This window comes from Arabidopsis thaliana, chromosome 4 (assembly GCF_000001735.4).
Source record: "Arabidopsis thaliana chromosome 4, partial sequence".
Classification (NCBI taxonomy): Eukaryota; Viridiplantae; Streptophyta; class Magnoliopsida; order Brassicales; family Brassicaceae; genus Arabidopsis; species Arabidopsis thaliana.
The window spans coordinates 15,397,025-15,414,394 of record NC_003075.7 but is presented as its reverse complement, the minus strand read 5'-3'; the positions used below and the strand labels follow the sequence as shown (position 1 = coordinate 15,414,394).

The 17,370-nt window shown below is 36.8% G+C and overlaps 6 protein-coding genes and 1 long non-coding RNA gene across 10 annotated transcripts; 4 read left to right on the top strand and 3 right to left on the bottom strand.

The window, feature by feature from the left end:
• Positions 1–1,908: 1,908 nt before the first annotated feature.
• On the bottom strand, positions 1,909–4,317 carry GPX7 (glutathione peroxidase 7). 2 transcript variants are annotated; one of them, NM_001342119.1, is made up of 6 exons: positions 3,945–4,317; positions 3,683–3,759; positions 3,511–3,586; positions 3,309–3,427; positions 3,060–3,227; positions 1,909–2,807 (listed from the first exon to the last, which is right to left on the bottom strand). In NM_001342119.1, the coding sequence occupies exons 1-5, from the start codon at positions 4,188–4,190 to the stop codon at positions 3,218–3,220; spliced, it is 528 nt and encodes a 175-aa protein (NP_001328811.1). In that variant the 5' UTR covers positions 4,191–4,317; the 3' UTR covers positions 1,909–2,807; positions 3,060–3,217. The 2 variants fall into 2 exon arrangements, with proteins under 2 accessions (NP_001328811.1, NP_194915.2); NM_119337.3 differs by having other exon boundaries at positions 3,525–3,586.
• On the top strand, positions 1,944–2,694 carry AT4G31875 (uncharacterized protein). The gene has a single exon (NM_119338.2). The coding sequence runs from the start codon at positions 2,123–2,125 to the stop codon at positions 2,537–2,539; it is 417 nt and encodes a 138-aa protein (NP_567884.1). The 5' UTR covers positions 1,944–2,122; the 3' UTR covers positions 2,540–2,694.
• A 1,021-nt stretch (positions 4,318–5,338) lies between the features above and the next one.
• On the top strand, positions 5,339–7,956 carry AT4G31860 (Protein phosphatase 2C family protein; the record flags this gene model as incomplete). 3 transcript variants are annotated; one of them, NM_119336.4, is made up of 11 exons in its annotated part: positions 5,339–5,608; positions 5,800–5,922; positions 6,022–6,085; positions 6,234–6,342; positions 6,417–6,570; positions 6,658–6,783; positions 6,867–6,990; positions 7,073–7,149; positions 7,223–7,275; positions 7,361–7,415; positions 7,516–7,956. In NM_119336.4, the coding sequence occupies exons 2-11, from the start codon at positions 5,806–5,808 to the stop codon at positions 7,708–7,710; spliced, it is 1,074 nt and encodes a 357-aa protein (NP_194914.1). In that variant the 5' UTR covers positions 5,339–5,608; positions 5,800–5,805. The 3 variants fall into 3 exon arrangements, with proteins under 3 accessions (NP_194914.1, NP_001329796.1, NP_974656.1); NM_001342118.1 differs by lacking the exon at positions 7,516–7,956 and having other exon boundaries at positions 7,361–7,424; NM_202927.2 differs by having other exon boundaries at positions 5,395–5,608; positions 7,223–7,415; positions 7,516–7,955.
• Positions 7,902–11,627, bottom strand: PGR3 (proton gradient regulation 3; the record flags this gene model as incomplete). Its single annotated transcript, NM_119335.2, has 1 exon — positions 7,902–11,375. One exon carries the CDS (start codon positions 11,373–11,375, stop codon positions 8,037–8,039), a length of 3,339 nt encoding a protein of 1,112 aa, NP_194913.1. The 3' UTR covers positions 7,902–8,036.
• Positions 8,050–8,411, top strand: AT4G08575. The gene has a single exon (NR_142215.1). It is a non-coding gene; the product is annotated as an other RNA (long non-coding RNA).
• A 138-nt stretch (positions 11,628–11,765) lies between the features above and the next one.
• ENODL15 (early nodulin-like protein 15) lies at positions 11,766–12,755 on the bottom strand. Its single transcript, NM_119334.3, has 2 exons — positions 12,414–12,755; positions 11,766–12,318 (listed from the first exon to the last, which is right to left on the bottom strand). The coding sequence occupies exons 1-2, from the start codon at positions 12,595–12,597 to the stop codon at positions 11,969–11,971; spliced, it is 534 nt and encodes a 177-aa protein (NP_194912.1). The 5' UTR covers positions 12,598–12,755; the 3' UTR covers positions 11,766–11,968.
• A 414-nt stretch (positions 12,756–13,169) lies between these two features.
• Positions 13,170–13,791, top strand: AT4G31830 (uncharacterized protein). The gene has a single exon (NM_119333.5). The coding sequence runs from the start codon at positions 13,290–13,292 to the stop codon at positions 13,590–13,592; it is 303 nt and encodes a 100-aa protein (NP_194911.1). The 5' UTR covers positions 13,170–13,289; the 3' UTR covers positions 13,593–13,791.
• Positions 13,792–17,370: the final 3,579 nt, after the last annotated feature.

Here is a 17,370-nt window from a genome sequence, read left to right as displayed (position 1 = left end):
CACTTCAAAATTTCATTTTTAATTCATATATATTTATTGCAGGTATGAAATGTTATCTTGGGGTTTTCTTCTGGGGGAAGAGGTGAGACATATTCTACAAATCAATAAAAACATCTAACATTCATCGTGTCTATTGTATTGCTAGATGTCTATTGTCATACGTTTGTGTTGTTCTTGCTACTGATTTGTTTCTTGCTATTGTATTGTTCCCATGTTTTTCATTGTTTACAAACCGACGAAAAGAAGCCAGATGAGATGCAAACTTTTGTTCTTGCAATAATTGACAACAATTGGTTTTTAATTTCTTCAAGAGAAATAGTATAGTGTTTTCTTGATGCTTGTGAAATGAGTTAGCATTAATCATTCATCGATAATCCTCAAACGCCATGTCTAAAAGAACGATATGTAAGTTACAAGTTCTCTCGTTATTCTAAAGTTAGTCTGATGGAAATGTCTCATGATACTAAGCCATCATTTGAAATGGAATATATATGGTTTGCAGAGCTCATATGTATACTTAGCTTGCATCACATTATTGCTGTGATTAAGATGTCACTAAGGTTTTGTTTTAGAATGACATAGAGCATTTTTGGTGAGCTAGGAAGACAGATCAAAGAGGCTCTAAGTTTGTCAAAGGTATTAGATATTTTCCGCATTTAAATGCATTTATAACTTGGTTGGTTTCCATATCATAAAATTGCATAAGTCTAGTTGTGTCTTGATCGGAAGGCTTTTCATGTTCTGTGCAGGCTTTTGCTATTGATCACCTCTCTGATATATATTTATTCATTCTATTTCAGGTTTGGATTATCTATATCGATATTTTGGTAGCCACCCCTTTCAAATTGGTCATGCAAAGTCAAAAAGAGATGAATACTGCAGGGCTTTTGCGTAACCTATTTGTAATATTCTGTGGTACTGATTAAGAGTTGATGTGCTTTGATCTATTTAATTGATTTCGTCATGTTGCACATATATGTTATTGTTGTAGTTTAGAGTGTTCTGCAAGTCCACTGCAGATTTATTATGACAACTTGGAATTGAAACTTGAATCAAGAATTATCCAAGATTTAAGGAATTGACGTAGTACCAATAGTTCAATACAAAGTTAGAAATGTTATGTTCAGGGAAACAAATCCTAGTAATTGTCTCTCTTTGGTATACAACTAGCCTTTTTTCCTAGCAATTGGCCATTTCAAAAATACAAAGTCAAAGAAGTCTTTATCAATCAAGTGGAGGATAATAAAACTAAGAAGTCAAAACATGTCATTTACATATTTAATTGATCCTTCAAAACTTATCCATATAGAAAATATCTTCTCCTCGTTTACAAACCTTTGCCTTGTCAATAATATTATACATCTGTTAGAGACCTATACAGATGGATAATCCAAAGCATTGTTTAATTTCCCGGCTTTAGTTGACTAGTTCAGAAGAATACCTTTTATATTTTTTTTTCCCAGTAATCAAGTTAATGATGTTATTCTCTGAAGTTTAAAAGATATTTTATTGAAATTTAAAAATCCAGAAATCAAGCCCAAATTTAATTTTGAAAGTAGCCCATTTATGAGAAAACCTATAAGAGCCAATAATTGACTCAACCGGTAATTGAGAAACCACTGGTCAGTCGTACTAACCATTGGTCAGCCGTACTAACCGTTTTATCCACTTTATTGCTGTCGCCGACAACAGGGGCCGTAGAAACAAGAGCCGGTTTAGGGCTGAGACATATCACGGAACGTGTTAGACAATTTACCATTTAAATAAATTAACCAGATATCATTAGGGACATATTATAGTGGTTGCACTTGTTTAATACTAGCAAATTAGGGGGAAAAAATCGCAAGTTGTCTATAATAATCCTTTGAATTCGGGTGTAATGTTGCGCTGTTCTGTGAAAGTTCTAGTTTTTGGTTTGCCAACACATTTTAACAAAAAAATTAGCTTAACTTGTTCCGAGTAATTTCATTGACGAGTCTTTGTAATTTTTAAATCTTGAGATAATGGTGACAATTATGAAGGTAAAATACAATAATTTATTCTTTAAAACAATAATAAAGACCTTAATAGTGTATATAAAGTCTTACAAAGAACTTTTGCAGATTGATATCTGAAAGAAGACATGGAGGAGACGAGCGAGAGTCTTGCCTGCAGGTTAGAGAAATACAAACTCATAGAGACATCGACCATCGACACAGCAGTGAGTTATCGACGCCTGATATTGGATTTTGACGAAGATTTGCTTAACAGGAGACGGGAGCTCGCAACTGCCTTTAATTCCTTCGTCTGGCCGGTCTTTGAACCGATCGAAAATTCCTTCGACTGGCCCGTATACTCAGTTTTCCTCGACCCCGAAGATCTTCTTCTCGGAGAAGTTTGTGAAGAGCCACGGACACCTCTTATTAAGACTCGAAAGATACGAGATCCTCCTCCTCGAGTATCTCGTAGATCATCACAAGTATCTAGACCGATTTATCTCCGCCATAGATTTCTCCCACAGTCAAGGAAACAGTCTTCTTCTTCTCGACGCCAACGTTAGTCTTATAATTAAGCACTCTCATTTTAAATTTATCCACGAATTGAATATGTTTGTGTGTGTTGTAAATATTCTAATAATTGGATGTTTATGAATAAGCCTAAAGGCACTGCTTGATGTTTATATGGAATGGTTATTGAACAAATCATGCGATTGTATAATTTTATTTACGTTACAGAAAGAATTCTGGTATACCAACAATAACCTGGAAATTTGTGTACCACATATGCCAACACTAAATTTAAGCCGCAAGCAACTTCTGGATGTCCTTCTGCCAAACAAACATATTGTTAGTATTAAATTATAGGACCACTCAACATTCCGCCGTGTCACATGGAAAAATAATGTTAGTAAACTTATTTGGTATCAAATTTAAATCCATATTTTACATATGTTAGGAATGTTAAAACGTAAAATTGATAGATTCTCTATTTACATTAGAAAAGTTCAACTGGTGGTTTGGTTCACGACATGAACCATGGATCCAGTTATCCAGATTGAATTAGAGTTTTGAATTTGGTACCTCGATTTGGAAAGGAGAAGTTGTGGGAGGGTATCTCTCGACAACTTTGCCCTTTTTATCAACCAAGAATTTCTCAAAGTTCCATTTGATGATATCACCAAGGAAACCACCAGCATTGGATTTCAAGAACTTGTAGATTGGAGCTGTGCTTGGTCCATTCACATCAACCTGAAGAACATAACTTATCAAAACTAATTAAAAGATATCTCCCTAAACTCAAAAAAACGAGAGTTCTTTTTTTCTATATACCTTGTCGAATATAGGGAACTCTGCTTTGAACCGGGTGCAAGCAAATTGCTTGATCTCAGGGTTTGAACCGGGTTCTTGACCTCCAAATTGATTGCAAGGGAAAGCAAGAATCTCAAATCCTAAAAACGAGAGAGACACAATAAATAAGAATCTCACAATCACTGTGTTACCTTAATTAAATTTAGATGTGTAAAAAGCTTACTATAACAAGCACACCTTGGTTCTTGTATTTTTCGTACAGTTGAGAAAGCTCTGAGTAATTTGATGATGTCAAACCACTGACACCGTGAAGTTAAAAAATAAACTTAAAAAAAAATTCAGATGCAAAAACTTATCAAATAGAAAGAATTCGAAGAAACAATAAAAACAATCACCATCTTGACGCAACGTTAACGATCAACAAAGGTTTTCCTTTGAATTTGTCCAGAGAAACATCATTACCATCGATGTCCTGTTTCAAAAAAACACAATTATGTCTCCAAAGTCTAGGTTTTAATTAGGAAGCTCTCACATGTACTACATAATTCAGTGAGGTTGAGAAAAATCATATTTTGACGACAGAACAAATTCTTCAATTTCGATAACGAAGAAACAAAAACCTAATTTTCTTCTTCAGATAAATTAAAAGAAACATACCTTTACAGTGAAATCGTGAACAGACTTCTCTGCTGCAGCCCTTGCATAGACACTGAAATTTTTAGATTTGACTAGAAACCTATGACTATTTGACGATTTCACTGAAACCCCATTACTCGGATTCCGAGTTTTTGATGTTCTGGTGGAGAATCTCAATGATGGGCCGAGAAAAGCGGAAGTAATCGGAGACGGATTTGCAGCGAAACCATTGAAGGGTGTAGAGAATGATGCGTAAGAGAAAGCCATATAGAAGCAGAATCTCTCTACAAAGAGTTTTTTTTCGTTCTACTATTATCTACATATACAAAAGTGTTACACGTTCTAAGGAAAAGGGAGAGCTACTTAAAAATTAACGCTAAATAGCAGCTTCATTAAGAAATTTTAAATTCCATATCCACAAATATTACACCCATAAAAGGTCCATAGGTCACAGGGAGAACACGTTTTCCATATTATATTCACTAATTTTGAAAAGAAGTAAAAATGGCATTTGACAAAAATGCTGTACGGAAAAGCTGAGCGGTGCAAAAGCTATGGATTTGATGAAGACTAGTCAAAGCTTATCATGCAACAAAGTTGCAACTATACGATATTATTTCTCGAGCCCTCTTTGGTAGTAGTAATCTAAATGATTGATAATACGATAACACGGAGTAAATCATCACGTCTAAAAAGAGGTGGATGAATCAATCTGGAAGGAGATTATGCTATTAGGGACTCCAAAATGAGGTTATATATACCCTTGTCATAGACTCACAAAGAGTGTTTGGATTAGACCTGAGATATGGATCCAAGTATACTCACTATTTTCATGAATGTTTTACTAAAGTTTACCTGTCCCAAGTTTGTAGACCGATTTTTTGGGTGAAGACGTGTTTAGTTGTGAAACAGTGGTCTGGCTAATTGCAAAGTGATTTAGGTGTACTTGAGACCAATACTTTTGATTTGGTAGTAGAGTAATGTATGGAGTCCGTCAAATCTTGCCAAATATCGCATTGTTGCCATGGTGGAAGATGGTAGCCGTGTGTCTTCCTATGTGTGTTGCATTTATTACTTGCACATGTCTCCTTGGACCCTTGTGTGGAGGAAAAATAGTAAGTTACCGTTCATACAACTGAAATTTTAGGAAACTTTGACATTATGATCTTTAAGAAAATATATATATATATATATATATATATATATCCATCCACAAATAGTCTTACAATCTACTATGTATTTAACTTTTCAGAATTTAATGAAGACACAAGACATGTATGTGTGTTTGATATATCAATTTACTCCATAAGACTTTGAAACATATAATACAGTTGAAAATTGCAATACAGCTAAAACAAATCATAAAGAGTCAGGTAATACATTATTGTATTAGTGTTAAGTAAAAATAGTGTGTTGTGCTGGCAAGTAAGAGAACACGAACAAAATCTTAAGAACTTTCGTTGCTTTTCTAAGGCAAAACAAAACAGACTTTTTCTCTTCTTCTTCTTTTTGGGGCTACGACAATCTGAATTTGATCCCAAATCAAAACTTTCTTCTTCTTCGTCTTCCTCTAATCAAAACTGTCTCCTACCAAAGGTCTTTCCTTTCTCCAGCCAGATATGTGAGGAAACCAAGCTTCTCGTACAACTTCATCACCTACTTCCTTTTGACGTTTTCAAATCTTGGTATGTTTAAAACTCTTATCGATTCAGCCCTCTCTGTTTTGGTTTCTGTTTGTAGATTGATTTCTTAATTAGCTCTAAAAGATTAAGATCACAGGGGTCCATTGTCAAAATTCTCTTTTGATTTTGTTTTTGTAATCAAGAATAGTTTCTTTTTTTGATTCATGAAGAAATGTCTAATTTTTTCGTTGCAGAGAGAGATGGGTATATATCTAAGTACTCCAAAAACAGACAAGTTCTCAGAAGATGGCGAAAATCATAAACTCAGATATGGTTTATCCTCTATGCAAGGTTGGCGTGCGTCCATGGAAGATGCTGTGAGTGATTATCATCAAAAAGTTTAAACCTTTCTTCTTTTTGTCAGATTTTGTTTCCTTACTGATTCAAAGAATGTTTTTTTTTTATAACTTTGGTAGCATGCTGCAATACTTGATCTCGATGATAACACTTCCTTCTTGGGTGTCTATGATGGTCATGGAGGTAAAAAAGGAAACATTTGTCTTCTTGGTGTATTTTCTCCGGCTTAAAACTTGGTTTAAGAGCTTGTAGACTGATATAGCTGAACCTTTTTGGTGATTCATGTTCTTGTTGTACATGGAATCTCAAATGATTTTGGCTACTATTGTAGGTAAAGTTGTTTCTAAGTTCTGTGCCAAGTATCTACACCAGCAGGTTCTTAGTGATGAGGCGTATGCAGCTGGAGACGTAGGGACTTCTCTTCAAAAAGCATTTTTCAGGTAAGTTTACAGCAAAAAGAGTCTATTTTTGTTTGAAGTTCTGCATTGAAGTCTTGTCGTTGTGGCTATTGTAGAATGGATGAGATGATGCAAGGACAAAGAGGGTGGCGAGAGTTAGCAGTACTTGGTGACAAAATCAATAAGTTCAGTGGGATGATTGAAGGGCTTATATGGTCACCAAGAAGTGGGGACAGTGCTAATAAACCTGATGCTTGGGCGTTTGAGGAAGTAAATATTCCCTACCTGCATTACTGCTTCTATCACTAAGCAACAGTAAAGTTTGATCTAAGGTTTGTGCTTTTGTTGTCAAAACAGGGTCCTCATTCTGATTTTGCTGGACCTAATTCTGGGAGCACGGCATGCGTAGCTGTTGTTAGAGACAAGCAGCTATTTGTTGCAAATGCAGGTGACTCACGTTGTGTGATATCCAGAAAGAATCAGGTAAAATACCATTTTGAAGTGTTTGATTAAGACTTTTTGGCGTCTTTAATTTTTTTGTCAAAACGTGTGTCCTTTGTCTACAGGCTTATAATCTTTCTAGAGATCACAAACCAGATCTTGAAGCTGAGAAAGAAAGGATATTGAAAGCTGGTGGCTTTATACATGCAGGGCGAGTCAATGGAAGCTTAAATCTATCACGAGCTATCGGTAACCTCTTCTTTAAACAATGCAACTTGTATAGTTGTTTACATGCAATCTCTGATTGGAGCTACTCATTGTTTCTTGACAGGTGACATGGAATTCAAGCAGAATAAGTTTTTGCCATCTGAAAAGCAAATAGTTACCGCTAGTCCAGATGTTAACACTGTGAGTGGTCTAACGACACCACTTCTCTTTTTCCTGAAACATCTTTTGTAACAATTTTCTGTTTTCTCTTCAGGTTGAACTCTGTGATGATGATGATTTCCTTGTTCTTGCCTGCGATGGAATTTGGTAAACTTCAGCTTGAAAAAGTTTTGAAGTTCATTTCTTGGTAGTTATATTGATACACCTGTCTTGGTTCATCTCTTATCTGCAGGGATTGCATGACAAGCCAACAACTCGTTGATTTCATACATGAACAATTGAATTCAGTAAGCTAACTTGATTTTTCTTCCTTTGGATTACAGTTTTTTTTCCAGTCTATCCTTTTCTGGATGCTACAGTTTCCTTCTTTCGATTGGTAACATTCAGGAGACCAAACTCTCGGTGGTATGTGAAAAAGTTCTCGATAGATGTCTGGCTCCAAACACTTCAGGTGGTGAAGGCTGTGATAACATGACCATGATATTGGTTCGATTCAAGAACCCTACTCCATCAGAGACCGAACTAAAACCAGAAGCAAGCCAGGCAGAAGGAAACCACGATGAGCCGAGCTCATCAAACTAGGCCCATCCTCAGAGTCACGGAAGATCCCTCTAGATCTAGTATTTTGGTTCAGATTGTAAATCATTTTGAAAGACAGTTATATATCTCAACCTGACGTTGATTTCAGTATATCACCATTTCCTCCGTGTGCAGACTTTTGTCTCATGAGCTCCCATAATGTAGAAAGGAATAATTGGTGTAAAAATGTTGTTGGCCTTAAAAGAACATATCATCATGTAAATAAACAAAACAATAAGACATTTACACAACGTTATGTTTTGTACACTTCACATGGACATAAAGCTTCACTTAGTGTAGAGCTCTACTTGTATTAGCTGCGTAAAATGTCAAGCTCTATTGGGGAGCTGTTCGTATGTTCCTGTGTTGGGGCTAAAACCACCGGTCACCATTGTCTGGTACACAGCGTAAGCGTGCTCAGGTTTTCCAGACAAACTGTATCCGCGGATCAGAGCGTTAAATGTAAAAACATTCGGTTCAAGACCTGCTCTTTGAATCTCATTGTAAATCTTCCCAGCTTCTTCCACCATCCCGGCGATACCCAAGTTTAGAATCAAGGAGTTGTAAGTGTAGAGATCAGGGGTGATTCCTCTGCTGGTCTTCATCTCGTTGAAAAGCACAAGAGCTTCTTCAAGTCTATGAGATTTCCCAAGTCCATTGATTATGAGATTGTAACATACTACATCGGGATTGAGGCCTGATTCCTTCAGCTCCTTGAAGTAATGCAAGCCTTCATCAACTCTTCCGACCATACAAAGGCAATCTACTAGAACCGAGTAAGTCTTGAGATCCGGTCTTACTCCTTCTTTTACCATCCTTTTGAACAATGCACACGCTGCATCAGCCTCACCTGCTTTTCCAAACCCGTTAATGAGAATGTTGTAGATAGCACAGTTTGGCCTGCAACCGTAGTCCAACATTCCTTCAAAGAGTTGTTTTGCTTCATATAGTCTTCCTGACTTAGAGAGGCCATCGATAAGGGGACCATACGTGCAGGCAGTTGGGGAGAAGTCCCGATCACTCATAAGGTCGTAGTATAAATCAAGAGCATCGTCCACATTTCCTGCCTTCACAAGCCCGGAGATGACAATGTTGTGAGTAATTGTGTTTGCTTCGCACTCATGGGTAGACATTTCTTTGTATAGCTCAAACAGTTCGTCGATTTTTCCTGATTTTCCATAAGCATCAAGCAAGAAGTTGTAGGTCGCCACATCTGGGATGCAACCAGTGCTCTTCACCTGTAGGAACACGTCCTGTGCTATTTCAATCATATCAGCTTCAAGAAGCCCGCCGATTAGCAGATTATAAGTCGGGAGTTTGGGTTGGACACCAAGATCTTTTGTGAATTTCTCGAATAAAGTTCGAGCACCTGAGACGTTATTATGTTTACAAGAATATCTGATTATTGGCACCAGGATAGAGTCACCATCTCGACAAATCCCATTAGCTACCAATCTCTCAGAAAATGAAACGGCATTGTCTATTCCAGCTTCAGCCAAGATAGAGCCTATCAAGTCTTCCCAGAAAAGATTAGCCGGTTGGTCTGCACAATTGTAAAGAAAGTTGGTGATGATTTTGTAAGCATCTTCGATTAAACTGGCCTTGACAACACCTGGGAGAAGAGTGCAGAGTGTAACAAAATCAGGGTAAACCAGTTTCTTCATCTGGTGGAAGAAACACATTGCCTCTTTGACTTGACCATTCTTCACCAAACCAAAGATAATCGTATTGTAAGTAAAAACATCTGGGACACAACCCATGTCCATCATCTTGAACAACATCTTCAAGGCTAGAGTCACCTCGTCATTTTTGCAAAGGCAATCAAAGAGAGTGTTGAAAGTAATTGTGTTAGGTGGACAACCTTTCTGCACCATCCCCTCGAACAACTCAATGGCCTCTTGAATTTTTCCATTTTTGCCTAGACCTGCGAGCAATGTGTTGTAAGTCACAACTGTAGGCTTCAGCTTCATTTCCTTCATTCTCATAAACATCTTCCACGCCTCATCTACTCTATCAGCTTTGTAAAGTGTATTGATCAAAGAATTAACAACAATAACATCAGGTTCACAACCATTCTCCATCATCTCAGAAAGCAGCTTGATGGCTTCATCTATCTCCCCAACCTTACTGTAGCACTTCATCATCATGTTATAAGTTACTGAATCAGGGACCAGTCCTATGTCTTTCAAGCCATAGAAGATTTGTTTCGCTTCTCGGTCCCTTCCCGCTTTAGCTAGACTGTAGAGAGACGCATTACAGGCTACAATGTTCGGAGCTATTCCTTTGGTTTTCATCTTCTCAAAAGTCTCAAGAGCACTGACGGAATCTCCAGACTTTCCATAGTAATCAATGAAAACTATGTACGTATAGGCAGTGGGCTTCACGCCCAGAGACTCCATATTACCAAACAGTTCAAGTGCATCATCCAACCGGTGGACTCTTAGAAGACCGCAAATCAATGTGTTATATGTATGAAGGTTCGGTAAGATACCTTGGTCCCTCATCACATCCAATGTATCAAATGCTTCACCAAAATTCCCAGCTTTGCACAGAGCATCCACGAGAATGGTAAAGGTTACAACATCAGGTACATGACCATCCTTCTCCATTTCACTCCAAAACTGCTTCACTGAATCCAGATCTCTGTTATCACTAAACCTGTCCAGCAAAGTAATGTAAGTTACACGATCTGGTTTGTGTCTTCCTGTTTTCATCTTTTCGAAAACCTCCTTCGCACAATCGAGCTTCCTAGCAGTACACAGAGCATCAATAAGAACAGTGTAAGTAACTACATCAGGTCCACATCCTTCATCATCCATCCGCTTCAGTATTTCATATGCTTCATTAATCTTCCCTGCCCTACCAAGCACCCGAATACATATCGTAAAGGTGTAAACATTCGGCTTTAACCCCAAAGTCTCCATCTCTTTAAGTAAACCCATCACAGAATCAATATCCCTTCTTTTCCCCAAACCTACCATAAGTGAAGAGTAAGTCTGCAAACTAGGTCTAAAACCTTCCAAGATCATTCTTCTATAAACCTCCATTGCCTCTGTGCAAAACCTAGACTTAAGCAGAAGATGAATCAACCCATTGTATGAATATGCATTCAACACAAAACCAAATTCTCTCATCTTCCGAAGTGCATAAGGTGCTTGCTTCAATCCACCTTTCACAGAAAGACTCTTGAAGATAGTCAAGTAAGTATTAGTATCCCTCTTTATGATTCTTTTCTGCATCAAATCAAACACATAAGCCATTTCCTCAAGTTTACCATCAACCCTCAAAGCTTCAAGCATGTAGTTACAAGTCTCAGTAGTGTGAACTAAATTCAAATTCCCAGCCACTGATTTGAAATACGAAAATGAAGAATCAGTATCAGGAAACGACTTTAAACCCCTCGTTACTTCTTCACTCGATGACAAATCAGGTTTTGAGCTCTTTCTTATCATAGAACCCGAAAAGTCAGAACTTTTCATGGAGACTACACTACATCTCATACTCTTCCTTCTCCAGTGTTTCTTCCGAGACCCAATCTTCAAAGCGTGGAACTTTAATCCTCCAGTAACCAAATTATCGCGACATTTTGCTTTGATGTTACTAACAAGACAAGCATCACCAACTGATATATCACCACACAAACTCGCAGAGCAGAGTAACGCGACCATTCTAGAGATAAGCCAAGCAAGCAAAACAATTCAATTCTCCGGCAAAAATTGAAACGAAAACAGAGATTAACGATGATGATTCATCACATTTCAAGTGGCGCAGATATAACTAACAAAACACAAACACGTGCTGAATAGCTATGAGCATTTTGATTCGTCTCCGTTCACCGGCTGAAAAGAGCGCGAGGGAGTCGATTTCGGTGAACCGGAGATTTTTGATGAAAGAATTTTCGAAGCAGAATAATAAAAAACTTGCCGAGAGGATAAAATCAGACTCGCTCCACTCGATCCTTACCGTTTTGCTTCCCTCCCAAAATATCTTTAGGCCCAATTCAGGCCCATTTTTAGGCCTCTTTTCACGACAGTCCAGGTTTCTTTGTGTTGCTGTAAATTACCTTTTTGGGTACTAAATTCAAAATTCTCATTCACTTTTGTTTTGTTTTCTTTGTTGATTGTTGATAGATCCAACTAATTTATCCAGAATTGAAAAAGAGGAAGAACAATTTAGATTAAAATAAATTTAATGTAGTAAATAACAAAGATTTCTACTTTATATTCCAAAATTAATAAATAGAATTAAGACTAATTGTCTTTTAAAAGAAGAAGGCCCATAATCCAAGAACAAGCCCAAATACGACACTAAATCCGCCGGCGAGCTTAGCGGCACCACTAGTAGGAGCTACGGCTGGACCGTCGAACTCAGATGGCGAAGGACCTGGAGAGAAAGCAGAGTTACGAGGAGTGATGACGACTAGGCGTAGCTTCTGACCCTTTTGACAATGACCCTCTGTTCCACTGACGAAGTAGACCGGACCAGCTTGGTCAAGCTTCACCTTTGTGTTCCCGTCGGTGTAGCTGGCTTTAGGGCTAGTGGTGTTGCATTTCTCGTATGCTTCTCGTGTCACTTGCAAAACCGAGTCTTTACCGGCTTCGTACTTGAATACTGTAATAAACATGTGACGATGTCAGAAACAGAGTATATTGAAGATCACACAAAATGTCTAATTGAAAAAAAAAAGTTGAAAATTATGGATTTACCGATAAAGTCGCCGACTTTGAAGCGAGCCTTTTGAGCCCATTCGTTAAAGGAGAAAGAAGAGGAAGGAGGGATCTTCCAGTCACCGGATTTTCCACCGACGGTAACCTCATTTGCATTCACGGACGAAAAGAAGAAGACAGAGATGCAGAGGAAGATGGTGACCAAAAGAGAAGAAGAAGCCATTGATTAGAATCTAAAACCTTAAAAGTATTAGAGTGTGTAATGTGTTTTAAAGTGTGTTGAGGATGGAGAGAGTGTGGATCTTGTGTGGTTTATATAAAGGTAGAGGACTTGGAAACTAGCCGTTTAGGAATTACGAAAAATTAAAAGGAAAAAATGGTAAATGTTAATGTATCCGTTGGAGAGATGATAAAGGCAACGTAACGGTTAGGATTGAGCGACAAAACTTGAACTCTGATAGAGAAAGTGATTTCACGGTCTTCTAGGAAGACTGGTCAAGCTAAGCTGTTTCTGTTTTTTGTTTTTGTACTTTACTTTTTGTTTGCTAGTGGGAACTGGGTTTATTGGGCCTTGAAGTTGATAAAAGATGAATAAAAGACATATCGCCTAAAGCCCATATGAGAAGCAGAAGACAAAAACCTCCAACTTTGGGCATAAATTTTGATTATAGTTAAAAGTCCAGACCCAATTTGGCACCTGGCTTAGTTACGATTCTAAGGCATGACACCTGCCTAATATGTTTATTACAGAAAATAAAGAGAATCAGCTAGGTGTCCCTTATTGAACACATTAACAAACTCCAACGACACTACGTGTCTTCGTGACTCTTACTATATCCAAAAACCTATAGCTAAAGCTGAATTTTCCATGATTAGTATAGTCCCAACCAAAAAAATACTGAAGAAGGCATAAGCATGGCCGGAGAAGAAGACTGGAGAAAAACAGCAGATACGACGAAGATGAGCTCGGAGGGAGTAAAAGCTGCCGGCGTTGAGTCATCAAAGAGGCCGCCAGGAAGTAATCCAGGTGGTGTTCTTCATCAACGCCGTAACTTGCCATACAGTTACACGACGATGGCTCTAGCCGGATTAGCTATCTCGGGGGCCATCATGTACACTGTTATGTATGCTAAGAAGAAGCCGGAAGCCACTGCCACTGATGTAGCTAAGGCTGCCACAGGGACGGCTAAACCTGAAGATACACATCCAAGAAAGTAAAATTTCAAGGGAAGAATTAAAGGGTTTATCTTCTTCTTCTTTTTTTGCTTTTGTAATTTTGTTCTTGCTTCATGCTCTTGTTGGAACTTCTTATTTACTTGTAATAAAATAACATAACGTGTCCAAGAATGGCTTATGTCAACTACTAGAGCAAGCAGAAGAATAAAATGGGAGGAATAGAGTAGTCTTGTGTAGCAAATGCATGCGTATAATTTAGATCACCGAATCCTCTACATTTCTCTGTGTTATGTCGCTTAAAAGTAGGGCCATTATTGTGGGCTTCTTTTGCGTATTAATATTTTTGGGCCATATCCTAAAAGATGTGTAGAGCATCATCATGCATGGCATTCAAAGACTACAAATCCGGTTTTGCAGTCTTTTGATATGACTTTGATTACGTTTTTATATTTCCAGTCTTAATGAAAAATAGAAAATTCCAATTGTTTATGGAATTTATTCAGTTTGGTTTTGATTTAGTTTTAGGGTAAATTCTCTAACAAGAAAACTCAATTTGAAAATTTCGAACGGTGTGATTATTTTGAATCGGCAATGTGGTCTTGATTACTTACTGTCAAGTGCCAAATAAAAGTTTAAGGAAAGAAATAGTAATTTTTTAGTCAACTACAAAATAATAGCAAGTTGATTCTATGAGACAATTGGTGATTCGCATGTCTTTAAAAAACGTTGATTGGCATAAAATAAGATCGTAACGTTATAAATATGAAAAAATTAGGTGAGTCCACTTAATGGCCCAGAAAAGTAAGTGTATTGACATAGGCTGTTAGGTAGAAACACTCATGTGTTGCTTTATGAGCATAAAACCTGGACGACAAACTTTTTTTTCTCTCCTCACCAACTGCACACATTTTATTTATAAATCAACATTTTCGTCTTTAAATTAGGCTGATCATCGTTTACTTTCTAATCAATTCTGATAAAACATTCAAAGTACTACTACTAAAAGCTTCAGTTCAAGTATCCACTACTTAGAAACATATCTAACGGCTCGTCCATAAGCCATAACTCATGACTAACAATTAAATATCTAAAATCTTCACTTTCCAATTTTTCAATAACAAAAAGATAGAAATTCAATGACTTAAATGAGATTTTGCATAAGTTTGGTATGTAACGTCATTAGAATCAACTCTCTCACTCGTAAATATTAATTAGAGCTACAAATTTAATAGATACGTACATTATATATATACATTGTTTTGTGCAAAATAAAACAAATGGCCACGTTATTTTTTACTTGGATAATAGGGTTTGTGTACTTATTCCTCAAACCCATATGATAACATTTCGTCATTTGGCAAATACAGCTTACTATTACGAAACTCACACCACTATTACAAAACATCCAATTGAGTCTTCTCCATATTGGTGGAGTCTTCTATCATTTTATTTCATGATGTTCAAGAAGAAAACAATAAGATAAAGATAGACCTGAAAACGACCAAAGTTATTCTGCGGAAACTATTTGTACATTCCAAATAATTCAAGTAAGTTTTACACAAATAAAACTAAGGGTAAAAACTAATTTTCGTCTACTTATAAAAAGGTAAAAGAAGTTAAAAAAAAAAGAGTAGGAAATTATAAAGAAATTTATGAAGAAAGGAGAAAAGGAAGAGAAGAAGCACAAGGTTGCAATTATGGAGGTTTGGACCCATAGTCAGTGTTCACCATCATTTGTTTATGATGCCTTATGCTCACGCCTGTCTATAATTATCTTTCTATTATTTTTCAACATTAAACCTTTACTATTAGTCGTTTGACGTTAAACATTCATATCTCAACGATCAAACAATAAAAAGCATTCTCATCTCAGAACCGAAATTTGGTTTCGATTGGATTGACTATATTCTCCACGGTTCGATTAAATGTGAGGTTTCCGGATTGTCGTCTTAAATTATTCACTAAGAGTAATCGTTTGTGTTATAGGTATATGCCATGCTTTTTATGTTCTCTATGACATAAAAATACAAACGCAATACTATATTGACTACAGTATATTCCATCAATTCTCTGTTTAGGGTACATATTCATTTGATACCATTTGCAGTCTTCCAGTCAATTTATTTTTGTCATTTGATGTATTATTTATTGGGAAAAATGTTGAAAAATGCGCCAACTTTCAAATTTGGGACGAAAAAAGCATGAACTTTCGAAATGTCATTTAAATCTCAAAGTTTGAGTTGGCTTATTAAAAAATGTCTAAGTTTCGTTGACGTGGTCATTTAAGGCATGCCGTGAAATTTGCGTTAACAGAAAATTAACGGAGTCAACTTTCCGTTAACAGTTCAAAACGACGTCGTTTTAAAAATTAAAAATAAGAAGAAAATCGGACACAACCTAGTGTCAAACCGACGATTCCCTGCAGCTGTAATTAAGCCTTCAACCATGGAGCTACTGTAAACCACGGAGCTACTGTAAACCATGGAGCTACTGTAAACTTGTAACAACATTGATTGAGCTTATATATATGTAACTAGTTGAAACTAATAGAACTCCATTGTTGCCTGAGAAGAAAACAGCGTGAGCAGGTGGCGTGGAATCACGTCAAATATGAGCGTGAGGTTGAGATCGTGTGGCTCGTCTATGTCCAATGATGGTTTGTTTGGGGAGAGTACCGTTCTCGGATTTATACAATTGGAGATCCGTTTAATGTTGTCGATTTCAAGTATTGTGAACTCTTGATTACATCTGATTCAGAGTTATTTTCTGGACTTGTTCACGCTGTTTATTACGCAGGCAATAATGGAGCTTTTAGGTTTGTGTTTTTCAATTAATTACATGTACGAATATATATATCTATTAGCTTAAGTAAACACCAAAAGCGTGAGTAGCTCAACGGTTTAATGCTTGACTACAGATCCAGTGATCTAAGGTTCTAGCTCAACGGAAATTTCACGGCACGCTTTAAAATGCAAGGTCAACAAAACTTAGACATTTTTTTAAGAAGTCAACCCAAACTTTAAGATTTAAATGACATTTCGAAAATTCATGCTTTTTTCGTCCCAAATTTGAAAATTAGCGCATTTTTTGACATTTTTCCTATTATTTATTTTCAACCATTTAAGCATGGATTTGAAACTTTAACCTTAAGCATACATACATGTGAGATTGTTACTGAATCGAACTTGAAGGGATGTGATAGAAGCATGTATGATCTTAAGACTGATGACCAATTTAAAATCAAAAATTTCTGTTTTTTGTATAGAAAGATTTTCCACTCATCCGATCCACACGACCACACCCATTACATTTTAGTGTATTTCTGTTCTCTCATTACCATTTTTATACAAATCTCGAAAAAAGATAAAAACAACGAAAAAAGTTTGCAACGAAGAAATCTCAAAGTAAATGAGAGGATAATAACATGGGGAGTGCATTAAATATGGATGCAGTTGTATGTAATGTAAAAGAGGTAGACTGTATAAATATAAATAATGCAACCATAATAATGGAGCTACGTCTAGTCTTTTCTCATAAACCACATGCCAATGCTTTTTCTTCTGTGCTTTCAACGTCTCACCTATGCATCTATGTATTATAGATATCATCCAATGAGGAAATATGTTTTAATTACACTTCTAATAATAGACCCCTCTTAGACCCCATATGATAATGTCCGTACGTGCAACTCTTTTGGCTACGTGTATGATGGCGAGGACACTAATCTTCTTTTGCGAGACTGATTCATCATTATCCATAGAAGTTTTTAATACGTATTATGGAGTGATGAGTGTGAGATCTTAATAGGTTTTGAACTCTG

Bases quoted from the DNA above. Each gene is read 5' to 3' on its own strand.
- AT4G31875 (NM_119338.2), top strand. From the start codon at position 2,123: ATGGAGGAGACGAGCGAGAGTCTTGCCTGCAGGTTAGAGAAATACAAA.
- GPX7 (NM_119337.3), bottom strand. From the start codon at position 4,190: ATGGCTTTCTCTTACGCATCATTCTCTACACCCTTCAATGGTTTCGCT. The intron at 3,760-3,944 runs GTATGTTTCTTT...TTTTTGAAACAG, and splicing joins TTCACGATTTCACTGTAAAG to GACATCGATGGTAATGATGT. The intron at 3,587-3,682 runs GTGATTGTTTTT...TCACGGTGTCAG, and splicing joins GTTAACGTTGCGTCAAGATG to TGGTTTGACATCATCAAATT.
- ENODL15 (NM_119334.3), bottom strand. From the start codon at position 12,597: ATGGCTTCTTCTTCTCTTTTGGTCACCATCTTCCTCTGCATCTCTGTC. The intron at 12,319-12,413 runs GTAAATCCATAA...TGTTTATTACAG, and splicing joins CAAAGTCGGCGACTTTATCG to TATTCAAGTACGAAGCCGGT.
- AT4G31830 (NM_119333.5), top strand. From the start codon at position 13,290: ATGGCCGGAGAAGAAGACTGGAGAAAAACAGCAGATACGACGAAGATG.